This window comes from Drosophila hydei, unplaced genomic scaffold (genome assembly GCF_003285905.1).
Source record: "Drosophila hydei strain 15085-1641.00,03,60 unplaced genomic scaffold, DhydRS2 tig00000290-arrow-arrow-pilon, whole genome shotgun sequence".
Taxonomy (NCBI): domain Eukaryota; kingdom Metazoa; phylum Arthropoda; class Insecta; order Diptera; family Drosophilidae; genus Drosophila; species Drosophila hydei.
Genome location: NW_022045704.1, coordinates 1,187,164 through 1,205,998, shown reverse-complemented (window position 1 = coordinate 1,205,998; position 18,835 = coordinate 1,187,164). Strand labels below are relative to the sequence as shown.

General features: G+C 42.0%; 3 protein-coding genes and 1 long non-coding RNA gene across 5 annotated transcripts; 2 read left to right on the top strand and 2 right to left on the bottom strand.

Moving 5' to 3' along the window:
• The first annotated feature begins 6,138 nt into the window (after positions 1-6,138).
• LOC111594812 lies at positions 6,139-7,446 on the top strand. Its single transcript, XM_023308276.2, has 3 exons — positions 6,139-6,307; positions 6,362-6,762; positions 6,817-7,446. Exons 1-3 carry the CDS (start codon positions 6,152-6,154, stop codon positions 7,115-7,117), a joined length of 858 nt encoding a protein of 285 aa, XP_023164044.1. The 5' UTR covers positions 6,139-6,151; the 3' UTR covers positions 7,118-7,446.
• Positions 7,447-7,518: 72 nt separating this feature from the next.
• On the bottom strand, positions 7,519-7,939 carry LOC111594814. The gene is made up of 2 exons (XR_002751148.2): positions 7,768-7,939; positions 7,519-7,714 (listed from the first exon to the last, which is right to left on the bottom strand). It is a non-coding gene; the product is annotated as an uncharacterized LOC111594814 (long non-coding RNA).
• A 2,054-nt stretch (positions 7,940-9,993) lies between these two features.
• On the top strand, positions 9,994-12,122 carry LOC111594811. Of its 2 annotated transcripts, none has more exons than XM_023308274.2 (2): positions 9,994-10,720; positions 10,778-12,122. In XM_023308274.2, exons 1-2 carry the CDS (start codon positions 10,247-10,249, stop codon positions 12,113-12,115), a joined length of 1,812 nt encoding a protein of 603 aa, XP_023164042.2. In that variant the 5' UTR covers positions 9,994-10,246; the 3' UTR covers positions 12,116-12,122. The 2 variants fall into 2 exon arrangements, with proteins under 2 accessions (XP_023164042.2, XP_023164043.2); XM_023308275.2 differs by having other exon boundaries at positions 10,610-10,720; positions 10,798-12,122.
• Positions 12,123-14,644: 2,522 nt separating this feature from the next.
• On the bottom strand, positions 14,645-17,420 carry LOC111605542 (putative uncharacterized protein DDB_G0277255). The gene is made up of 3 exons (XM_030223804.1): positions 16,998-17,420; positions 15,739-16,890; positions 14,645-15,663 (listed from the first exon to the last, which is right to left on the bottom strand). The coding sequence occupies exons 1-3, from the start codon at positions 17,403-17,405 to the stop codon at positions 14,896-14,898; spliced, it is 2,328 nt and encodes a 775-aa protein (XP_030079664.1). The 5' UTR covers positions 17,406-17,420; the 3' UTR covers positions 14,645-14,895.
• Positions 17,421-18,835: the final 1,415 nt, after the last annotated feature.

Genomic DNA, 18,835 nt, shown 5'->3' with positions numbered 1-18,835 from the left:
TGCAGTTGGTTTTTTGCTAACTCGTTGGGACCCCTAAGCCAAATAATTTCACTTTTAATTACACACAAACACACACACACACACAGGCAGACACATATATGCATATGTCTACAAATATATTTGCACGCTAATCCCTGCCAGCAACAGCAGCAGCAGCAGCAGCAACGGCTGCATATCGCAGTTGTCGCCGCTTAACGTACATTTTCACTCGTCTCTTTTTGCATAATGTGGATGAGCTGAGTTGGAGTTGCCTGCGGCCGTGGCACGGGCGGCGCCATAAAATCAATTTGCTGCCACGCACTGTATGCGTTATCAGTGCGTGTGCGAGCGAGATGGATGGCGTAGTGATGTGCGCGCAGCTAGGCCGACAGAGGAGCTGGTGCGTAGACAGCGCCACCTGTCGTCGCTCGTTAGCGTCATCATAAATAATTTTAGCAGTTTGAACGTTGCGAAATCTATGCAAATTTATGACAAGCTCGCATTGATCGGTGTGTTTCCTTGTTGTGTCTGTGTGTGTGAGTGAGTGTGTCTTGGCCATGTGATAACGAAATGACCATAATGGCCATTAGGTGCATTTGTTTTTTGCTGTTGCTGTGCATGTGCATGTTATTGCAGCTGCCCGCTGTGCCACGAAATGCATTCAACTCTTTCTCTCTCTCTCTCTCTTGGCCTCTCTCTGACTCTGTCTTAAAAAAGTATATATATATATATATATATACATATATATATGTATGCACAAAAATAATTGTAAATCGTTAGATTTATGACCAAAAACACAGCCACGAATTATGACGCCGGTCACAGGTGGAAATCGCATGCTGATTTCTACTTGATTTGCTTGCCATATAATTGCAAATTGTATTTGTTTAAACACGTTCACATGGACCGACCAATGTTTCTATATCTGTATGAATGTGTGTGTGTGTGTGTGTCTTGTGTGTTGTTGTATGTTGGTTGGCTCTGGGCTCTCAGCTTGGCATACACGAAATTGGCATCAAGCCAGCGCACGTCGCATGTTGTTTATATGTTCACCAACATGTTGCCTGCTCGCTGCACGCCCACGTAAACACTCGACCATTGTCTGAACATAAAGAGAAGTTTAGTGATTGCCCATTGGAACAGCTTTGAATGATGGCTTGACGTGTCTTTTTGGCATCCAACAGCTCATCCATCCATCGCGCCGCCGCCTCAAGTGTGCCTGTTCACAAATTGTTATTATTTTATTATTATTATTATTACTCGATGTGTTCGTTTTGTAATGAAATAATTAAACGAGCAATCAATCAGCTAACGTTTTCATCAGAAGTCAAGGCTGTATCAGCCAGAGAACCAACTGCTCTAGCTCTTGTCTCAGTGTCCACTCTATTCAGGTGAGGTCTGTCGGTTTTTATAGGTAGGGCTGTATCAAGCAGACATCTATTTGATATAAATATATCTGATATACTTTCCGCTGACTTCTGGGCATTTGATACAGTTTGCCTTCAACTAAGTTGGCATATTTAATGGAACTGCAATGTCATGAAGTCTTTCAAGCGAACACATTTTGATGTCTCGTAATGAGCTGCAGCTGCGTGTTGCCACTCCTTCGGCTTGGCTGTGGCATCCGATTTCGTTGGATTTATCTCGTGCCACATGCGTGCTCCATTTCATTTTGGCCAAAAGGTGGCAATGTGGCAAATGTGGTACGCTTAACATTTTTATGACCAACATAAGTTAGTAGTTAGGCTTAGAATGTGGCAAGAAGTGCGCGTGTGTGCGTCTGCTAGCGGCCAGGAGCAACGTCTGGGCTGCCGCTGACACTTGAGGTATCGGTTTCATTAGCGAAATGTTTCCGTAAGAATGCCAAAAGGTCGCAATTGATGCCATTTACAAGCGCTGCCTGCTGCCTGTGGCAGCAACAGTTGCAGTGGCAACAGCAGTGGCACTGGCAGTGGCAGTGGCAGTCCCACTATATTGCCCATTATAATTTGTATTGAATTTCGTTTGTGTTATCGCAGGTGATTTGTTTTTTGGTCGCAAAGTCAATAAATTTATCAATCTGAAAAATGCGCAATCAAAATCAAATCAAAGCGAATCCAACAACAGAAACTGCAGCAAACGTAACATAGCTAAATGTTTTGCTTTTCATGGAACAACTCGCCTTGCGCCTTGCAATCAGTGCTTGGCCCCACCTAAACCCTGTTGCGGTTAGGGTATACCAAATGACTTGCGACAAAATGACGAAATTTATGTTAGATTTTCGTTTTAGTTTCTTTGGCTTTGCTGGCTGCAAAGTGCAGTCGCAATGGGCGAGTGTGCAGCAGGGCGGGGCATGTTGCCTGTTGCCTGCTGCCTGCTGCCTGTCAGCAACAAATGCAAAGCGCCAAAAACTGCGACACTTTGTATAAATTGTGTCGAAAAACGGCAGCGGGCATCGCGTCGCGTCCAACTGGAACGCCAACGCTGCCAGGGACAGTTAGAGCCAACTGTCTGCCAAAACAATTTGTTGGCCTGACTGCCAGCCTGGTTGGCTGGCTGGCTGGCTGGCTGACTGCCTTGCTGCTTGGCCACACCCCCTTCGGGCAAATTCAACAAATTATTGTCATCAATTTTTAGATGCAAAGCTCGAGGAGTGACATTTATTGAAGCGTGGCTGTAGCGAGGGCCAGCGGGCAGCGTTTCATGCCAGGATGCAGCCGGACGTGATTGTTCACATTGCTCTACATTGTAGGCGACCGGCTGGCTGGCTGGCTGGCTGACTGGCTTAATGTTGATTATAGTGTGCCGTCTAGGAGTGACACGTTTTCTGGCTGATTGCTAGGAAACGATGGCCAACGAGAGCAACAAGTGGCCATCGGGCGGACACTTAAATTAGCACTGAGCTAGTCAGCCTTTATTTTAGTTTCTTTTCGGGTTTTTCTTGCCGCGGCTGCTTCATTAGCGCACCAAAAAGTAAAAGCACCAAAAAAGAATATATATATATAAACATGAAATTATGTCCATATTTGTGGTAAATTATGAGACCCTTTCATAAATCAGCACCGGGGGCAGCAGCTGCTGCAGCAGCCGCAACGACCTAGCCAACTAGGCTGGCAGCGTTCACAGAAGGACTACTTAAAGGCCAAAAAGCTATCCAAAATGGTCCATGGAAATTTACATTGTGCGCTGGACAATCGCCAGCATTTGTGACTTGCTTTAAACTATGCCATTTATCATACACATAGCGACCGATATACGTACTATATACACTCGTATATATATCGTTAGATATATAGACTATGCGCATTTTGTCAGTCCGCATTTGGCCTTTTGCTATTTTCACCATTTCTTTCGCTTTTCAAAACGAACGACAACAATTCCATTGTTGTTAGCTCCAAAAAGGCTACCGTTTGTGGAGCGCCTTTTTTTGTTGTTTTGTTTTTTTTTTGTTTTATTGTGGCTTTGCGCCACTTATCCACTGACCGAGCTGCGTGGCCTGGGTGGTGCTGCATTTGGGCCGCGACAATGACTGGACAGGCCAGCTAACCAGATTAGAGCCACTAACAAACTCAAATATGATGCTCGATGCAAAGACTTTCCAGTGCCTGCCACATTCTCCCATTTTCATTTTCTAGCAGCGCAGCCTAAGCAATCAAAAGAAGAAGCATTTGACTGCAAAGGATAGCCTGGAAGATACTCTATAAAGAATTGCAAGTTTTTATTAACTGTTTGAGTAGCTCAGGATATTTTATATCATTCAAAGTATCTTCTAGATACTTCAGCTTGAAAATAGTCATCAAATTGTCTCTTGTAGATCTTGAAGTTACTCTTTAAAGTTAGGCAAGTTTTTTTTAGTAAATGTTCTTTATAATCGAAAAATTTGAGTGGCTAAAGATATTAAATATCATGAAGAGTATCTTATAGCTGGTAGATTATAGATACTCTATACAGCTGTTCAAATTGTAATAAATTGTTTTTCAAATCTGTGCTTAAATTTCAGTATACAAACATATCACGTTTTATGAAAAGTATCTTGTAGATACTATATCTTGTAGATATTATATCTTGTATATATATTTTTTAAAGGAAAGCAAGCTTTGATTAGAAGTTTTTCGAATAGCTAATCAAAAGTATCTTGTAGATACACTATCTTTTAGATACTCTATAAGGAAATTCAAGCTTTGATTAGCAGTTTTTCGGAACTGTGCAAAAATTTTAATAGCTAATCAAAAGTATCTTGTAGATACACTATCTTGTAGATACTGTATAAAGGAATTCACAAGTTTTGATTCACACATTTTTAAATCTGTTCTTAAGGTTAATTAGATGAGGTCTTTAGCTATATAGCATGAAATGCGTGTTGTAGATATTTATATAGATTTCCTGTAAAGTATTCAAATTTTGTTTAAAAGTTTTTAAATTAGTGCTAGGATATCAGCACCCAATGATATCAGACATCATGCAAAGTTGTTTTGCATTAGTAAATGCTTATAGAGACGTATGAATTTTATAACGTGAGAAGAGGCTTAGCGGAGTCATTAATATAGATAACGTTCTGCTGCGTGAGTTATGGAAAATTGTATCAGAATCCACTTGTTTAGCTCCATGACAAAATAAAAGAAGCAAGATCTGATTCCTATGCAAGCTGAAGTTGTTGTAATATATATGTAATATATATGTAATATATGTAATATATTGTTATAGCAGTAATTAGCGTAATATAAGACAAATATTTACATTCAAGTAAAGGCAGCTTTTGACATATTTCGGCGCATTAAGCAGACATGCTTGTAGTTTGCTTGCACTTATGAACTTTTGAGGCATTCTACAAATTGTCTCCGTGGACGTAACTTATGCCAATTAAAGACTCCATATGACCCGCACCATCCACGGCTGGGCTGTCAGCGTTTTATTTGGTTTTTTTTTGGTTTGGCTGACTTTGGGATATGCGCAGCTAATTGACCGACAACAGCGAACGCAGATGCTGCACTTCATCAGCGAGCAAAAAAGTGAGACCTGGTCGAGTGGCGCGGCATTACGTCAACGTCAACTCAATTTGGCGTTTAACAAGCATGGGACACAGTCGAAGATGGAGTCCGTGTCCGAATCCGCAGCCGAGTCTGAGTCCGAGCTCGAGTCTGAGCCAGCGCGGGTCAAGTGCTGACGCATCTGCCAAATCGAGTGAAGTGCATCAAAACTTGTAGTAACCAAAATAAAAAATGCTTGAAATATAATGAGAGTTGTTGCTGTATGCGTCGTCGCATCGTTGCTCGCAGCATCATTAAGAGTGATCATCTGTCAAGCGGCTTGAAACATGAAACATGAACGAGATCTTTGCCTCATTTATGTTTTTTATGTTTGGCTGTGGTCTGCGCGCTGCGCGCTATTGCGTTGCCCCGCGACAGCTCATTACGTTCATATATCCAAATTTCCATTTCAAAACTTGAGTTTGTGAAATTTTCAATTAAAGAAGTGCACTCTATGGACTCGAAGCATCAAATATTATACAGCTGACAGTGTGATACCCAATTTTTATGTTTCATAAAGAATGGAATATATGTGAATACGTTTAGAATTAAATTTGAAGCAATTTAAGTGTTTGGAAATTAAATACTAATGCATTTTGTGGGTTACTACAAATTAAGCTTAAGCCATGGCTAATACAAATTTCTGCTTTTAGGTCGCTCGTTCAACTTATCCTAAGTAAAACATTATTTATTTATTATAAGCACTGCAAGAGTTCTGTAAATTATAGCGATTGTAGCTGGAGATGAGATCTTGATTATATAGTAGACCCGTACTCCGTTAAAGTTTAAGTTTAAGCCTCAACCCTAAGCCTTACAACTTTCGCCTTGACTTACATTAAATGCCAACTTTAATAGCTTATTTACATACTTTTGATCAAGTTGCATAGCTGAGACTGAATTAGCCAAATCCAAGAATATTTCTGCAAATGTTATGCAGTTCGCTTGCCTGTTTTCTATAACAACATGCTAAGAAAATTTTAAAACTTACTAAGTGGATTATTTTAATGCTCAATTCCAGCTGTCGCACAAAGAATGTGTTTGTTAAAATGCCTGGCTTAGGTTTCACAGGTGTTTGCTCTACGCTTCAAGTTAAGTGGAAATTGTCTATAAAGTGCGCCTGCACGTTGAGCTTTTATTTCAATTCTCAGTCGAAGCTTATTGCCAACATGTCCTTTGCAAATGATCGGCTGTTGGCTGTGACGCTGCTCTTGTGTCTCTTGGGAGTGGGCAACGCAGCACACAATGCGACAGCAAGTCAACAGGAAATGTATTGCAAAACCGAACACTGTGGCGTTAGGAATATAGGATGTCATAGCTCCAAAGTATGTATGAATATTATGCGGCTTTGTGGCTAACTCAGTTGGTGTTTCGTGCAGGACATGAGCCTTATATGCGCCCCGGATGCCAAGATGATTAATATGTACACGTACAAGGCGCTTTTACTGCATCATTTCAACACCTTTCGCAACAAGGTGGCCTTGGGCTATACACGCACCTTGCATCCGGCCGGACGAATGGCGCGGATGACTTGGTCCAAGGAGCTGGAGAACTTTGCTATAATATTCATCAAGAAGTGCACGTTTTATCCGCATCCCTGCATGTCTTCGTTAGAGTTTACAACCATTGGCTGCATCTACGACGGACTCACCTATACGGGGAATGTTCATTTGCACAAGGTGCCGGAGATTACGGAGGAGCTGCTCAACGGCTGGTTCGAGGATGCACATTACGTGACGCGGCATATGTCGATGAGCCTGACTGTTGATTTCCCTCAGCCGTTAGTAAACTTGACATAATCTCAGTCCTACTCTAATTCCCACTCATCTCCTAGATCTGTGCGTCAGGTAGTGCTGCTCATGGCGGACCGCAACACGCATGTCGGCTGCAGCGGCTTGAGATTCAAAACTGGCATTTCATATCAATTCAATTTCGCCTGCGCCTTTGCCACCGACAATATGCTACTGAAGCCCATCTACAGGCCTTGGGCTGAGGCTGGAGCCCTGTGCAAAGCTCGCGATAAAATCTACACAAATCTGTGCGCTCTTGGCGAATCTTACGACAATAACCATACGTACACGCCAGGCGAGCTGCTGCCCACTTCAGTGGATTATTTATCTGGGATAAGCGTATGACAAGCCAGCCCGATTTCGTGATTTCGATGGAAAGCTTCTTAAATAAAGCGCAATGTCAAATTGTATGAGCTATGCTCAATGGGCTAAGAAAAATGTAAAATGAAACTGAAATCACGAATCAGCTAATGTCGGTATCAGTATTATGAGGTAGCTTAATTTTTTACTAAACCTTGAACCCACTGAAAATAAAAGTTATGGATATTCTGGTCTTGTTAAAATATATGTAATATGCAGATGCAGACGCGGCAAATCCAATAAGGCCGGCCGTCCGTCCGTTCTTCCGCCTATTTCTCCTTCTGCCCATTTGTTCGACCGTCTATCAGTCAATCCATGCGTCCATGTCTACTTGACGTTACTCAAATTAAATGAATATCTAGCATAGATAAATTTATAGAAACTTATTGATTTAACTTATGTTTTTATTAATTATAATTTCATTGCAAATTTTGCGACACTCTTTAAAGCTATTAAAGCGGTTTGGATTGCCTCCACAGCCGCTGTAGTCAAACTCTTTGCACTGAAGATCTAAGATGTCAAAGGCAAACATTTTCTTGTGACCTTTGCATGGCCCTCGGTCAGTTAAAAAACTGCATCGAACTGAAATTTAATATTTAGCCTTTGGTAGATTTCATTTCAATTACTTAACATACATTGAGCAGAGTTCGATGCCGCACAGTCGGCAAACAGAAGGCCTAGTAGGCAGCACAGCAAAATCGAGTTCATATCAGCTTAAAGTTCAAAGGTTTCATCAAATTATCAACTTAAAATAAAAAAAAAATCAATTTTTTGTTTTTATATATGTTTTATATTTTATATGAATATATTTTCTCAATCTGACGTACATCAGAAAGCTTGCTTGAAAAATCTCATCAAATATGCGTTTCTTTCTCTTTTTATAGGCTGCTAAGATATCTCATTGAATCCTCGAGGTTGATCTCAGTGATGATTGTATTGTATTCTGAGAATTTCATTTAATTTACATTGCGTATACGCAACGTGGAACGTTAGCTCAAGAGCGGCTATTTACTTTTTGTGAAACTCATTTTCCAACAGGGAAAAGTCTTGCGTACAGAGCGATGATTAAGCCAGCTGATTGCCAATGGCCTCATGGTTTATTGCCGTGACCTGGCCTTTAGTGCCATAATGGAAATTAGTCCAGCTGGACCGTGCACTTGATGGAGTTGCTCTACATTCTAATGGCTGGTGGAGTCATGATCGTGATAGCAGCAATTGAAGTAGAGCAATTATAGCATGTTAGTTGTAATAACAATTATTGCAAGCCTTTAAATGCATGCAATATTATTAATACATTATAATTTCAAAGCAGTGATTAGACAGTTTGAAAAAACCATAACAATTCCTTGCTACTTTTCCAAATTGGAATACTTTTGAACATGGTAAGTCTTTTAGGAACAATTTAAAAAACAATTTAAGTTTGTGATTATTTATGAATCCTTTAAAAGCTGCAAAACATCAATCAACGTCATGCAGTTGTATGCCCGCAATGATTTCTCCACGAGCTTATTGCTGGCTTTTGCCTTGGACTATCTAACTGCTGAGCTGCATTAAAAACAAGCTGATTTCAATTATTTATTGCTAATGAAATATCACAGTTTCGGTGGGTCAGTTAGATTTATGGCAGATCCATTTCATGGTAATAGTTTTGTGAGAAGTTTAATGGAACATCTGCAAACGCCTGCTATGAAGTTAGATGAGCACGTTAATTATATTCTATATGACAAGCAAAGTAGTCGGATGTTGTCTGTAGTTTATCTGATCGGACTTGCCTGAGAGAGAGAGATCTGGAAGCCAACTTAAGTCACATGGCAACAACGCGGGTGATCTTCATGTGCAGCTGCTAGAAGCCAACGAGACATTTATATACAAATTGTTTACCTACAGCTGGGAAATGCAGCTGCTGATATTCGAGGTACTATATTATTAATATATATAATATAAATGTTTTGAAGTTTATACTGCACGTTAATTGCCTGGAAGGTCATCAGGTTCTTCCAGCTTCGATGCACACCATATAACTGCACATCTGTTTATTGGGATGCTGCTATTGGGTACAGCTTATACTTTTCAGCATATGAGATCAGCATATTTAAGGAACCCAACTTGAAAATAGTTGCATATCAGTTTGATTATAACGAGACTTAATTTTTTTTATATTCCCAAATGTTTTCTATAATAAAAAAACTTTTACAGTCTGCCTGAGCAGGTTTAAAGCATAGTTATTGGAATTCAAAATTAACTCTATAATATGTTAATATGTTTTATTAATATTGTAATGCATGTTAATGTATTTTAATTTATGTATGTTATGTTAACATATTAATGTATGTTAAAGTAGGTAGTCTGATACTCTCTTTCCATTTTCCTCTTAACTTACTGGGTGAAGCTTGAGAGATTTAAAGTGATTAGAAGAGCTAAAATGCTTTGCTTTTATTAAAAACGTATATAAGATAACCAGATTAATAGTTCCATTATATAAATAATATTAGTATAAACAGTGAACTCAGAGAACAAATTATAGAAAAAATGTTTCAGAGCCAAAAAATTATTTATTTTGAGTCATTGAAAACAGCTAAAATTTGTGTTTTGCTTTTGCTGCATGAAATTTGACAACGATTTTTTTTTTTACAATTTTGCACATTTGCATAAATCGACTAAAGACATAAATTTAAAAATTCAAAATTTGAAAGTCATTAAATATTAATAAAAATATTTAAAACTGATTTGTTCCGTCCATAAATTAAAATACTTTGCAAATGTTTTCATTCTAAACAACGAGAAATACTGAAGTAAAATAGTTTATTAAAATAACATGTAAAAAAAGCTGAAAATAATATTCAATGAAAATTGTTATTGATTAAAATAAATACTTGTAAAAATTCCTGTGAAGTTATGCCGGCCTGACACCTTTTTAGCCCACTGTCATAAGTGATTTTAATACAAGCAGCGTGGACAGCGTTTGCTTGTAATCTCCAGGGTTTTGTTTTTATGTGAGGCTTGTTTAGCGCTAATTTGACATTTTTTTGTGTGTTTTCGTATGGGATCATTAGTAACCCTTTAAAAAGGCAGTGATATGAAGCGGTGTCCTGCAGTGGTTCGTTCCTGCTCGCCATGGCTTGTCTTTGGATTATTTTGCTGTGGACGCTCGGCCCAACAGTCGAGGCGCATAATTCGGAAGTTGTGCAGCTGCTGAGCAGCATTAAAACTCAAGAGCATTTTAATTATATATTGCTAATGAAATATCAAAATGATAAGTTTACGAATGATCTCAATGAGGAGTTTGCCAAGAGTTTAATGGAAAGCCTGCAAATACCTGTTATGCAGCTCGACGAGCGCGTTACCTACTTTTTGTACGATAAACAAAGTAATCTGATACTGACTGTGGCACATTTGACTGGAACGGATTTCGAGCAGAATAAAAGCCTTCTTAACGCACTGGTTAAAAACTTGAGAATTATGACCGTGTCTCGGGTGGTATTCATAGTGCAGCTGGAAGAAGCGAACGAAATCTTTCTATACAAATTGTTCACCCACTGCTGGGAAATGAGATTGCTGAATGTGTTGGCCATATTCGAGAACTACAAGGTACAACGCCTAGGCACTCAGCTATAAAGATATTGACTTTCATATTATATATTTCAGATAACAAACACCTTCTATAGCTATTCGCCATTTCCCAGTTACCATTTGGAGCAACGTCAATACGATCCCAACTCGATCATCTTTCCTGACCGTATGCGTGATCTTCACGGATTTGGTGTGAAGGCAATACTTGGTGGCGCCTCTCCGCGCATCATATTGTATTACGATAAACATGGAGAGATCGTCTACAAGGGCACCTTGGGCCACTTCATGGAGGTCTTTCAGCAGAAATATAATTGCATCATTACGCAGCCGATTCCTGCCAAGCCGAATGACTTGCTTCCATCAACGGAGCTGGTCGCCGCTGTGCGAAACGAAACTGTGGACATCTCACTGGCCATTACGTTCCCCGAAAGGTATGATATGCTGGGGTACACCTATCCGTACGAGCAACTGAATTGGTGTGTGATGCTGCCTGTGGAAGCGGATATACCACGCGCCGAGTATTACATCAACGTGTTTGATCTGGAGGCATTTTTGCTAACTCTGGCAACCATGGTTGTCATTTCTATGACACTTTCAGTGGTTCTGAAGCACCATGGCTATACGGTGCAGATATACGAATATATTTTGCATGACAACTGCCTGAGAGGAGTTTTGGGACAATCCTTTTATCAGGTTCATCGGGCCTCGTTACTGATACGTGCAATTTACATGCACATTTGTGTGCTGGGCATTCTGGTGACTGCTTGGTACAATTCCTACTTCTCGGCCTACGTGACCAGCATACCTAAGGAGGCGCCCTTCCGCAGTTATGATGATATTTTGGCATCTAAGTTGAAAGTGGCTGCCTGGAAGAGTGAGTATGGGGAGCTCATTGCACGTGCCAAGGATTTGCGGAAGTACGAGCCCATGTTCCTGGTCGAGCCCAGTTTCAGCAAGTTTATACGCATGCGTGATACCTGGGATACTTCGCATGGCTTCATGATGCCAACAAGCAAATGGGTTGTAATAAACGCGCAACAGAACATCTTCAGTCAGCCCATGTTTCGGCTGCGTAACGATTTCTGTTTCTTTAATAATATTCCGCTCGTGTTTCCGGTGCATGAGAACTCAATTTATAAGAATCCCATAGCCAGACTCATCTTGCAGGTGACTGATACGGGTCTCGTAGCGCATTGGACAGCAAATGGATTCTGGGAACTGGTCGAATCCGGTGAACTGCAATTTTCGGATCTCAGTCCACGCAGAAACTTTCAATCCATGCAGCTGCAGGATCTGCAGTATGTCTGGTGCGGCTACGCTTTTATGGTCGTATTCTCCTCAATTGTTTTTCTTATTGAAATCTTCTCAAATTGGTTGAAACTGAGACGCCAGCGTAGGTCTATTTTATATTAAACTCCTAACTCTGTCCCTCTGTCAATCTGCCTTTTTGTTCGTTCGTCTGTCCGACCGTCCGTCTATCACTCTGCGAATCATTTTGCTGTTAGTTAAGAGAAGTACATTTCGGATTTGGGGTCTATACTATTTGGTAGCCTCGCCTTGTATATTTTGGCAATTTTGGAATTACTAAATTAAAAATATAACAGCTTTTATTTAAGCTACTTTTAAGGCTATAAACATTAAATTTGGAATAAAATATATTTAAATATTTATTTTACCTGGGGTCATGCCACACTTCGACTAAGGGAGAAATAACTTATTGCTAGTTCTTTCTCATTTTCTGTCCTCTTCCTTACTCAACCTTAGAGCTCGGATTACCAAGTGCCGTAGGCTAATTATTGTCGAGCTTAACGACTTATAAAGATTTATCGGAAATTAATCTTTAAGCAATATTTGTCGTTGTTTGAGGCCGTGAATGAGTATTAAGAAGTCGCTTACGCCCGAGCGCAATGTTCTTAATTCTTTCAATAAAAATTACTATATTGATTTTAAGGCTGCTTTTCGCTCACATATGTGTCTATGTTTAATTGATTCCCACTTTTATTTTCATCTTGGATAATTAATTTGTCAAAAGCTTGTGCAAAGTGTGCATAGTTCGGCGTCTCTTTGTGCAAATGGCCGTCTGGCAGGAGATGCTGGCTCAAAGTTCATCAAATGCAATTAAGATGCTTGTTCATTGTGGCTGCGAGCGCGGCTGGGTCTGCTGCAGGTCCCCCAAGGTGCCACGAAGACGTCGCGACGTCTCGAATGATGTGAGCCACCTGCGCCAGCAACTGGCGCCTCTTAAAATTCCCTAATCGACATGTTTCGATCTCAAATGACTTGCCGCTCACTACGCTCACAGTTGCCTCTTGCCGGCCAGATGCCAGATGCTGCAAGTAAAACATTTTCTCTAATCTGCACTGATGTTCGCTGTTGGCGCTGTTGACGCTGTTGGCGCTGCTGGCGCATGCGGCACGCATTTGCTGCAACCCGCGCTTGCCCCACTGCCCCAACGACTGCCACAAATCTGCAGCACAGCTCACTGATGATGCTGTTAATGCAGCAGTAGCTCCGCACTTTGATTTTGACTGACAAGTGCCGCCTGTGTAATGTTGCAGCCGCTGTTGCTGTTGCTGTTGTTGCTGCTGTTGCTGTTGTTGCAGTTGTTGTTGACATGCGCAGCTGCATGCGCTTGCATGCGCTTCCTTTATTGGAGAAAATTATTTATATGCCCCTGATGATCTGCCTGTAAAACTAATTAACACAACGCCACAGACTCTCACTGCTCGGCCATGAATTTAGATATTTCAATAAAACTTTTTATTTTCTTTATTTTGATGTTTAATGTTTGCAATACTTAAACTAAATTAAATTATTGTAAGGCTTAGCTGCTAATTTTTTTAATTTTTCTTTTTCTTTTTTTTTTTTGCTTTTGTTTTTCTGCTTGCATAAATAATAACTAACAAACATTTAACTAAAGAATGTAATTCGATTCGATAAAATTACAGAATTAATTATGTACATAAATTAAATTCAATAAATTAAAAAATATTGCAAAATTCACAGTAAATATATATATATATGTAACAATAAGTGTAACGTGACCCAAACACCAGAAATGAAGTTTTCTTTTTTTAATTTTTTATTAAAACTATCACATAATAATTGGCAGTTTAATTAATTATTAATTAATCATTAACTAAACGTAATTATATTCAATTTGTTTTACTTAGCCTAGATCTAGCATAATTTTAGCTCACTTTTTTATTTGTTTATTTATTTATTTAATTATTTATAGTACATACAAACAGCGGCGAGTGTCAGAAGAAGAAGTTGGATCTAGTTAATCGAGTAAGTATAAACGATTTATCAAATAAACAAAATATAATGGCAAGTGCAATGCATTGAAGCATTTTGTTTGTATTCTGTAAGTAGTTGAGCCGTGGATAACATGAACACTTCTCAGAGCTGGCGAAAAAGAGGTTTAGCTTGTGCCTGGGTATGAGAGATCCTTGAAGAAAAGACATATATAAATTCGTATTTTCAGACGAGGGAAGTTTCTGTTATTTCGGGGCTTGTTCTTTTGAATTTTATGAAGTGTTCAAGCTTCTTCTCATTGCTGGCTTTTAACTTAAGTTACTATTTACATTGACGAACTTTAACCTTATGCTAATTAGGGGGCAAAGCAACTAAAATCAAATACTTCTAATTTACAGGAAACGCTTCACAAAATATATATATATATATATAATTTTTTGTTGTTAAACATAAATATTATTTTCATAATGTGGGTGAGTTCATAGATTTTGTTTTCTTTAGATTTTTATTTGTATTTATTTTTTGTTTAAGGAAGCGTTTGGCCTCATTTAGATATCACCTCGCGTAAATTTGCTTTGTAGCTTCGTTTTCACTTTTAATTGTTTAATTAATATTAAGAAATTGCTCTTTACTTTAACTTGCTTTTAAATTTGGCACATTTAAAATTAATTTGTGTGTGTGTGTGAGTATTTTATTTGAAAGTGCATTTAGTGTGTCTTGATGCATTTGTGATATAGGAATTGCACAGAAAGCTGAGATAGGAATTCATCAATGACATTCAACACTTTCCCAAGAGTATTCAAATAGTTAGCTTAGTTTTTTTATAATTCATTTTGTTGTTAGTAAGGAACAAGAAATAGTTTGCTGTTTGTGTTTTTATTTTTGTGGAACATAGCCTATATATATGTGTATGTATATAGCCAAGGTCGGCTCTACTACCTGTTTGCCAAGAGACCATTAGCTGGCGGTAAGACGCCGGGCGGCGTATTTGGGCCGCTCAGCACGACGCCGGCACTCATTAAACTGGGACTGGCCACCGCGGTGGCCACGGCGCTCAGCTGTCGCTGTTGGCCAAGACTGTTGGCTGCGCCCGCGTTGCCAGCTGCGGAGACCGCGCGCTGATGCTTGCTGGAGCTGCCTTTGATCAGATTGCCATTGTTCTTTTGGGTCATGTGGGTCTGATAGTGCTTGGCCAGGTGGGCCTTCTGCCGAAAGCTCTTGCCGCACAGCGAGCATGCAAATGGCTTTTCGCCCGTGTGCGTGCGTATGTGCACATTCACCGAGTACTTGTCCTTGAAGCCCTTCGAGCAGATGGAGCAGTAGTGCAGCGAGCGCTCCTTGCGCTGGCTGCCACCGCCGCCGTTGCTGCTGCCCGAGTTGCTGCCGCTGGCATTGCAGTTAGCTGGCGGACTGTTGCTGCTGCTGCTGGCACTGCCGCTCGACGAGGAGCTGCCGCCGTTGCCTATGACCACGCCCAGTACATTTTTGTTGCTGTTGCTGTTGTTGTTGTTGGTGTTGCTGTTATTATTGTTGGCCACATTTGGATTGTTGTTGTTGTTGGTGCTGCTGTTGTTGCGCTTGTACTGCTTCTTGGGCTTGCTGATGCCACCCAGGCGACCGCCATGCATAGTTGTGCCCACAGCAGCGGCTGCTGTCGATGTGGACACCTCGGGCTTGAGTGGCTGCGGGGGCGGGGGCGGTGGCTGTTGCTGTTGCTGTTGATGCTGCAGCTGCTGCTGTTGCTGCTGTGCATTGGTTAGGGGCTGCAGCTGCTGTGCTGTGTTTGCTGTTGCGCCGCTCGGCGACAGCTGCATAAGCACGTCGCTGCTGGCGTAGTCGCCGGGCGTAGGGGCGCCCTGGCTGGCGCTGCAGAACTGCTGCACCTCATTGGCTATGCGCTTGATCTTCTCGAAGTCGTCGCTGAACGCATTCTCCAGCGACAGGAACATATCGTCGACAATGATGCTGCTAGCATTGCCGCTATGCTGGCCGTGATTCGATCCAGGTATGTGCGCGCCAGCGCCTGCATGACCCATCGCCTGGGCATCGTCGAACATTTGCGCCGTGCCGAGCGTGGAGTCCGCAAAGCCCAAGGCATCGGCAGCATCGTCTGGCGTGAAGAGTAGCCTACGCATCTCTTCGTCCTTCACCACGGGCAGAGCCAGACCGTTTTGCATGTGCAGCCCCTTGGCGTAGCCCTTGCCCTGCAGTGCACTGCGCAACAGAGACTCCGCCGTGTTTTGTTCCGCCTCCGCATTGTGATCGGCCATGTGCCAGTCGTTGTTGTTGTTCTGGAACTGGGCTAGCTGGTGGCCCAGCTCGTTGACACCGCCGCCTGCTATGGAAATGGCCGTGACCAGCGAGGGTAGTGTCTGTCCCTGCAACTGGGACTGGGAAATACTGCTGAGGCCATTGGCATCCGCTCCATTGACAATCGCATCCTTGCCATCCGTGCTGAATCCGCTATCATCGTACGGATACTCCGACTTGATGTAGCCCGGAAAACTGCCCAGCAAGCTGTCCAAGTCCAGCGCGCTGGGCAGTTGCTCCGCTTCGGCACGCTTCAGCCAGGGCTCGCCGCCATTTAATACTGTCAAAGTGTAGATCTGGCCGTCAGTTGTGTCCAGGCTGCTGATGGTATCGCTGCTGCTGCCAGCAGCGCTCGACGAGCTGCTCGCATTTGGCTGCTGTTGCTGTTGCTGCTGCTGTTGCTGTTGGTGCTGCTGCTGTTGCTGATGTGGATGTGGATGTGTATGTGGATGCGATTGCGGAGATGTGGGACTTGGCTGGTTACTGCAGCGCACGTTGCTGGCATTGATAGTGGTCGTGGCGCTGGCTGTGATCGGCTGCTGCTGCCAGCAGTAGCGATCGAGGTCCTCGAAAATCGAGCTCGAGTCCAGGCGGCTGCTATCCTTGTCCTGATGCCAAAACTGTCAAACGAAAGCGACAAAGCGAGCAAGAGTTGATTTAGATAAACAGTGATTGATGCCTCAAGGGCTGTCCCAGCTTGATGTCTCGTAAACGTCTTTATACTCACCTCGTAGCCTTGTAACGTGGGATCGCCGCCATTGCTGCTGCTGCCATTACGATTGCTTACTGGGACAATGCCAGCGCCACCGCCGCCGCCCTCGCCAATGTCGTGTGTCATGCTGCTGGTGGTTCTCGCGCCGCCGCCGCAGATCGCCTGCTGTGGCGTTTGTGATGTCGTTGGCAGATGACCTTGGCTATGGCTGTGACTGTGATGTTGTTGCTGCTGCTGCTGCTGCTGGTGCTGGTGGTGTTGTTGCTGCAGGCTAACGCCCACATCGACGCCAACGCCAATGCCAATGCCCATATCCGGCGCTGTGACAAAATCGAAGAAATCCGTCTTTGAGAGATCCTCGGCACGAAAGGATTCACTTATATCCATGCCAGTCGATGTGGACATGTCCTCAGTGCCAATCATTTGTTCTGCGTGTATTTCCAGTTCGCAAAATTCCTTTTAGTGCTGGCCACGAGAATAAATGTTGCTTAATATTTTCTCTGTGTGCTTTTAGCTGCAAAAGATGGTAAGAAAAAAACTATTAAAATGTGCATTTTTTTTTAAATAAAGATTTATATTGCTTTGGTAATTTATATAATTGAAATTTAATGTATTCTCAGGCAAAAACCCGCTCTAGGTGTTGTTGTTGTTGGCAACTTCATCCACGCCTCTGATTAGTAAACAGTTTCCCTCGGACTCTTTGGGGACATGCATGTGTGTACATTAATTTATTTAAGCCACTTGTCAGCTGGCTGCATAAGTCAATCAGTCATTCATTCGCCCATTTCTTGCACTCGGCTCACCTCGGCTCGCCGGCTCGCCGGCAGTTGGCTTGGACGTGCATTCCAGCAATACTTGCATTTTAATTTGGCCAGCTACTTTAGCCTTCTCAGCTTTTTGCTGGCTATCTGCAAACAAATAAATCAAACTGACAGAAGGGTGACAAAGTGTAAACACATTTGGCGTGCCCGGCTCGTAAATCTCTTGAAGCCGCACTTGGACTTTGGCTAAAACCAAATGCTGACGCGGTGACACAATGTTTTCGTTTTTGTTTCTGTTTTTTCTTCTCTTTTGCTGTTTTTGTTTCATTTGCATAGATTCTGCGAGTCGCATTTAGAATAGGCATCGGCGTTGGCGCTGCCAAAAAATCAACATTGACTGCTGCAGCCTGCAGGGTGGCTGCTGCCTTGATTAGAAATCCATTTGGTCAGTCCGAGATCGAGCTATCGAAATTGTATTGACAGCTTGCGTGCAGTTGCCGTTGCCATTGCAGCGATTCGGATTCGGATTGCGATTGCGATGGCGATGGCGAAGGCGAAGGCGATGGCGATTTTGATCTGCTGTTCATGTGTTTTGTTGTTGCTGCTATTTAGCTTGGCCCGTCAAAGTCGTGCAGCAAGTACTAAATGTTCAAATTGTCAATTGATTTGCTTTTGTTTGAAATATTTGTAGTTATTTTTGTTTTTGGCTTTTTTGGGGTCTGCTTATAGGAAAAATATGGACGGCATTTCGAGGTCTGGTGTGGCAGCGTGAGAACCACAAACAGAAATGACTTAACAAATTTGCATACAGCACAGAGAGCAAAGAGCTTGGCGCATAGCTTAGATAAGGGCAAAGCGAAGAGAAAATGCCTCGGTATAAATATTTCAGATGCTATTGCTAGGAACATTTAAGTGCAATCTACGCAGAAATCAACTGCAATGTGAGGCCAGGTCTTTGAAATGCTTAGTTGAGACCGCTGTCCGCTGCAGCAGTTGCAGCATCAACACCTGATCTCCAAAGACATTAAAGTGCGGCAGTGCCGGCCACAGACACGACCCATTAGAGCCTGAATGAAAGCAACAACAGCAGCA

Coding starts and splice junctions, on each gene's coding strand:
- LOC111594812 (XM_023308276.2), top strand. CDS start 6,152: ATGTCCTTTGCAAATGATCGGCTGTTGGCTGTGACGCTGCTCTTGTGT. Junction 6,308..6,361: donor TAGGATGTCATAGCTCCAAA/GTATGTATGAAT, acceptor TGTTTCGTGCAG/GACATGAGCCTTATATGCGC. Junction 6,763..6,816: donor ACTGTTGATTTCCCTCAGCC/GTTAGTAAACTT, acceptor CTCATCTCCTAG/ATCTGTGCGTCAGGTAGTGC.
- LOC111594811 (XM_023308274.2), top strand. CDS start 10,247: ATGGCTTGTCTTTGGATTATTTTGCTGTGGACGCTCGGCCCAACAGTC. Junction 10,721..10,777: donor CCATATTCGAGAACTACAAG/GTACAACGCCTA, acceptor TATATATTTCAG/ATAACAAACACCTTCTATAG.
- LOC111605542 (XM_030223804.1), bottom strand. CDS start 17,405: ATGATTGGCACTGAGGACATGTCCACATCGACTGGCATGGATATAAGT. Junction 16,891..16,997: donor CCACGTTACAAGGCTACGAG/GTGAGTATAAAG, acceptor TTCGTTTGACAG/TTTTGGCATCAGGACAAGGA. Junction 15,664..15,738: donor GCGGCGCAACAGCAAACACA/GCACAGCAGCTG, acceptor CAACAGCAACAG/CCACCGCCCCCGCCCCCGCA.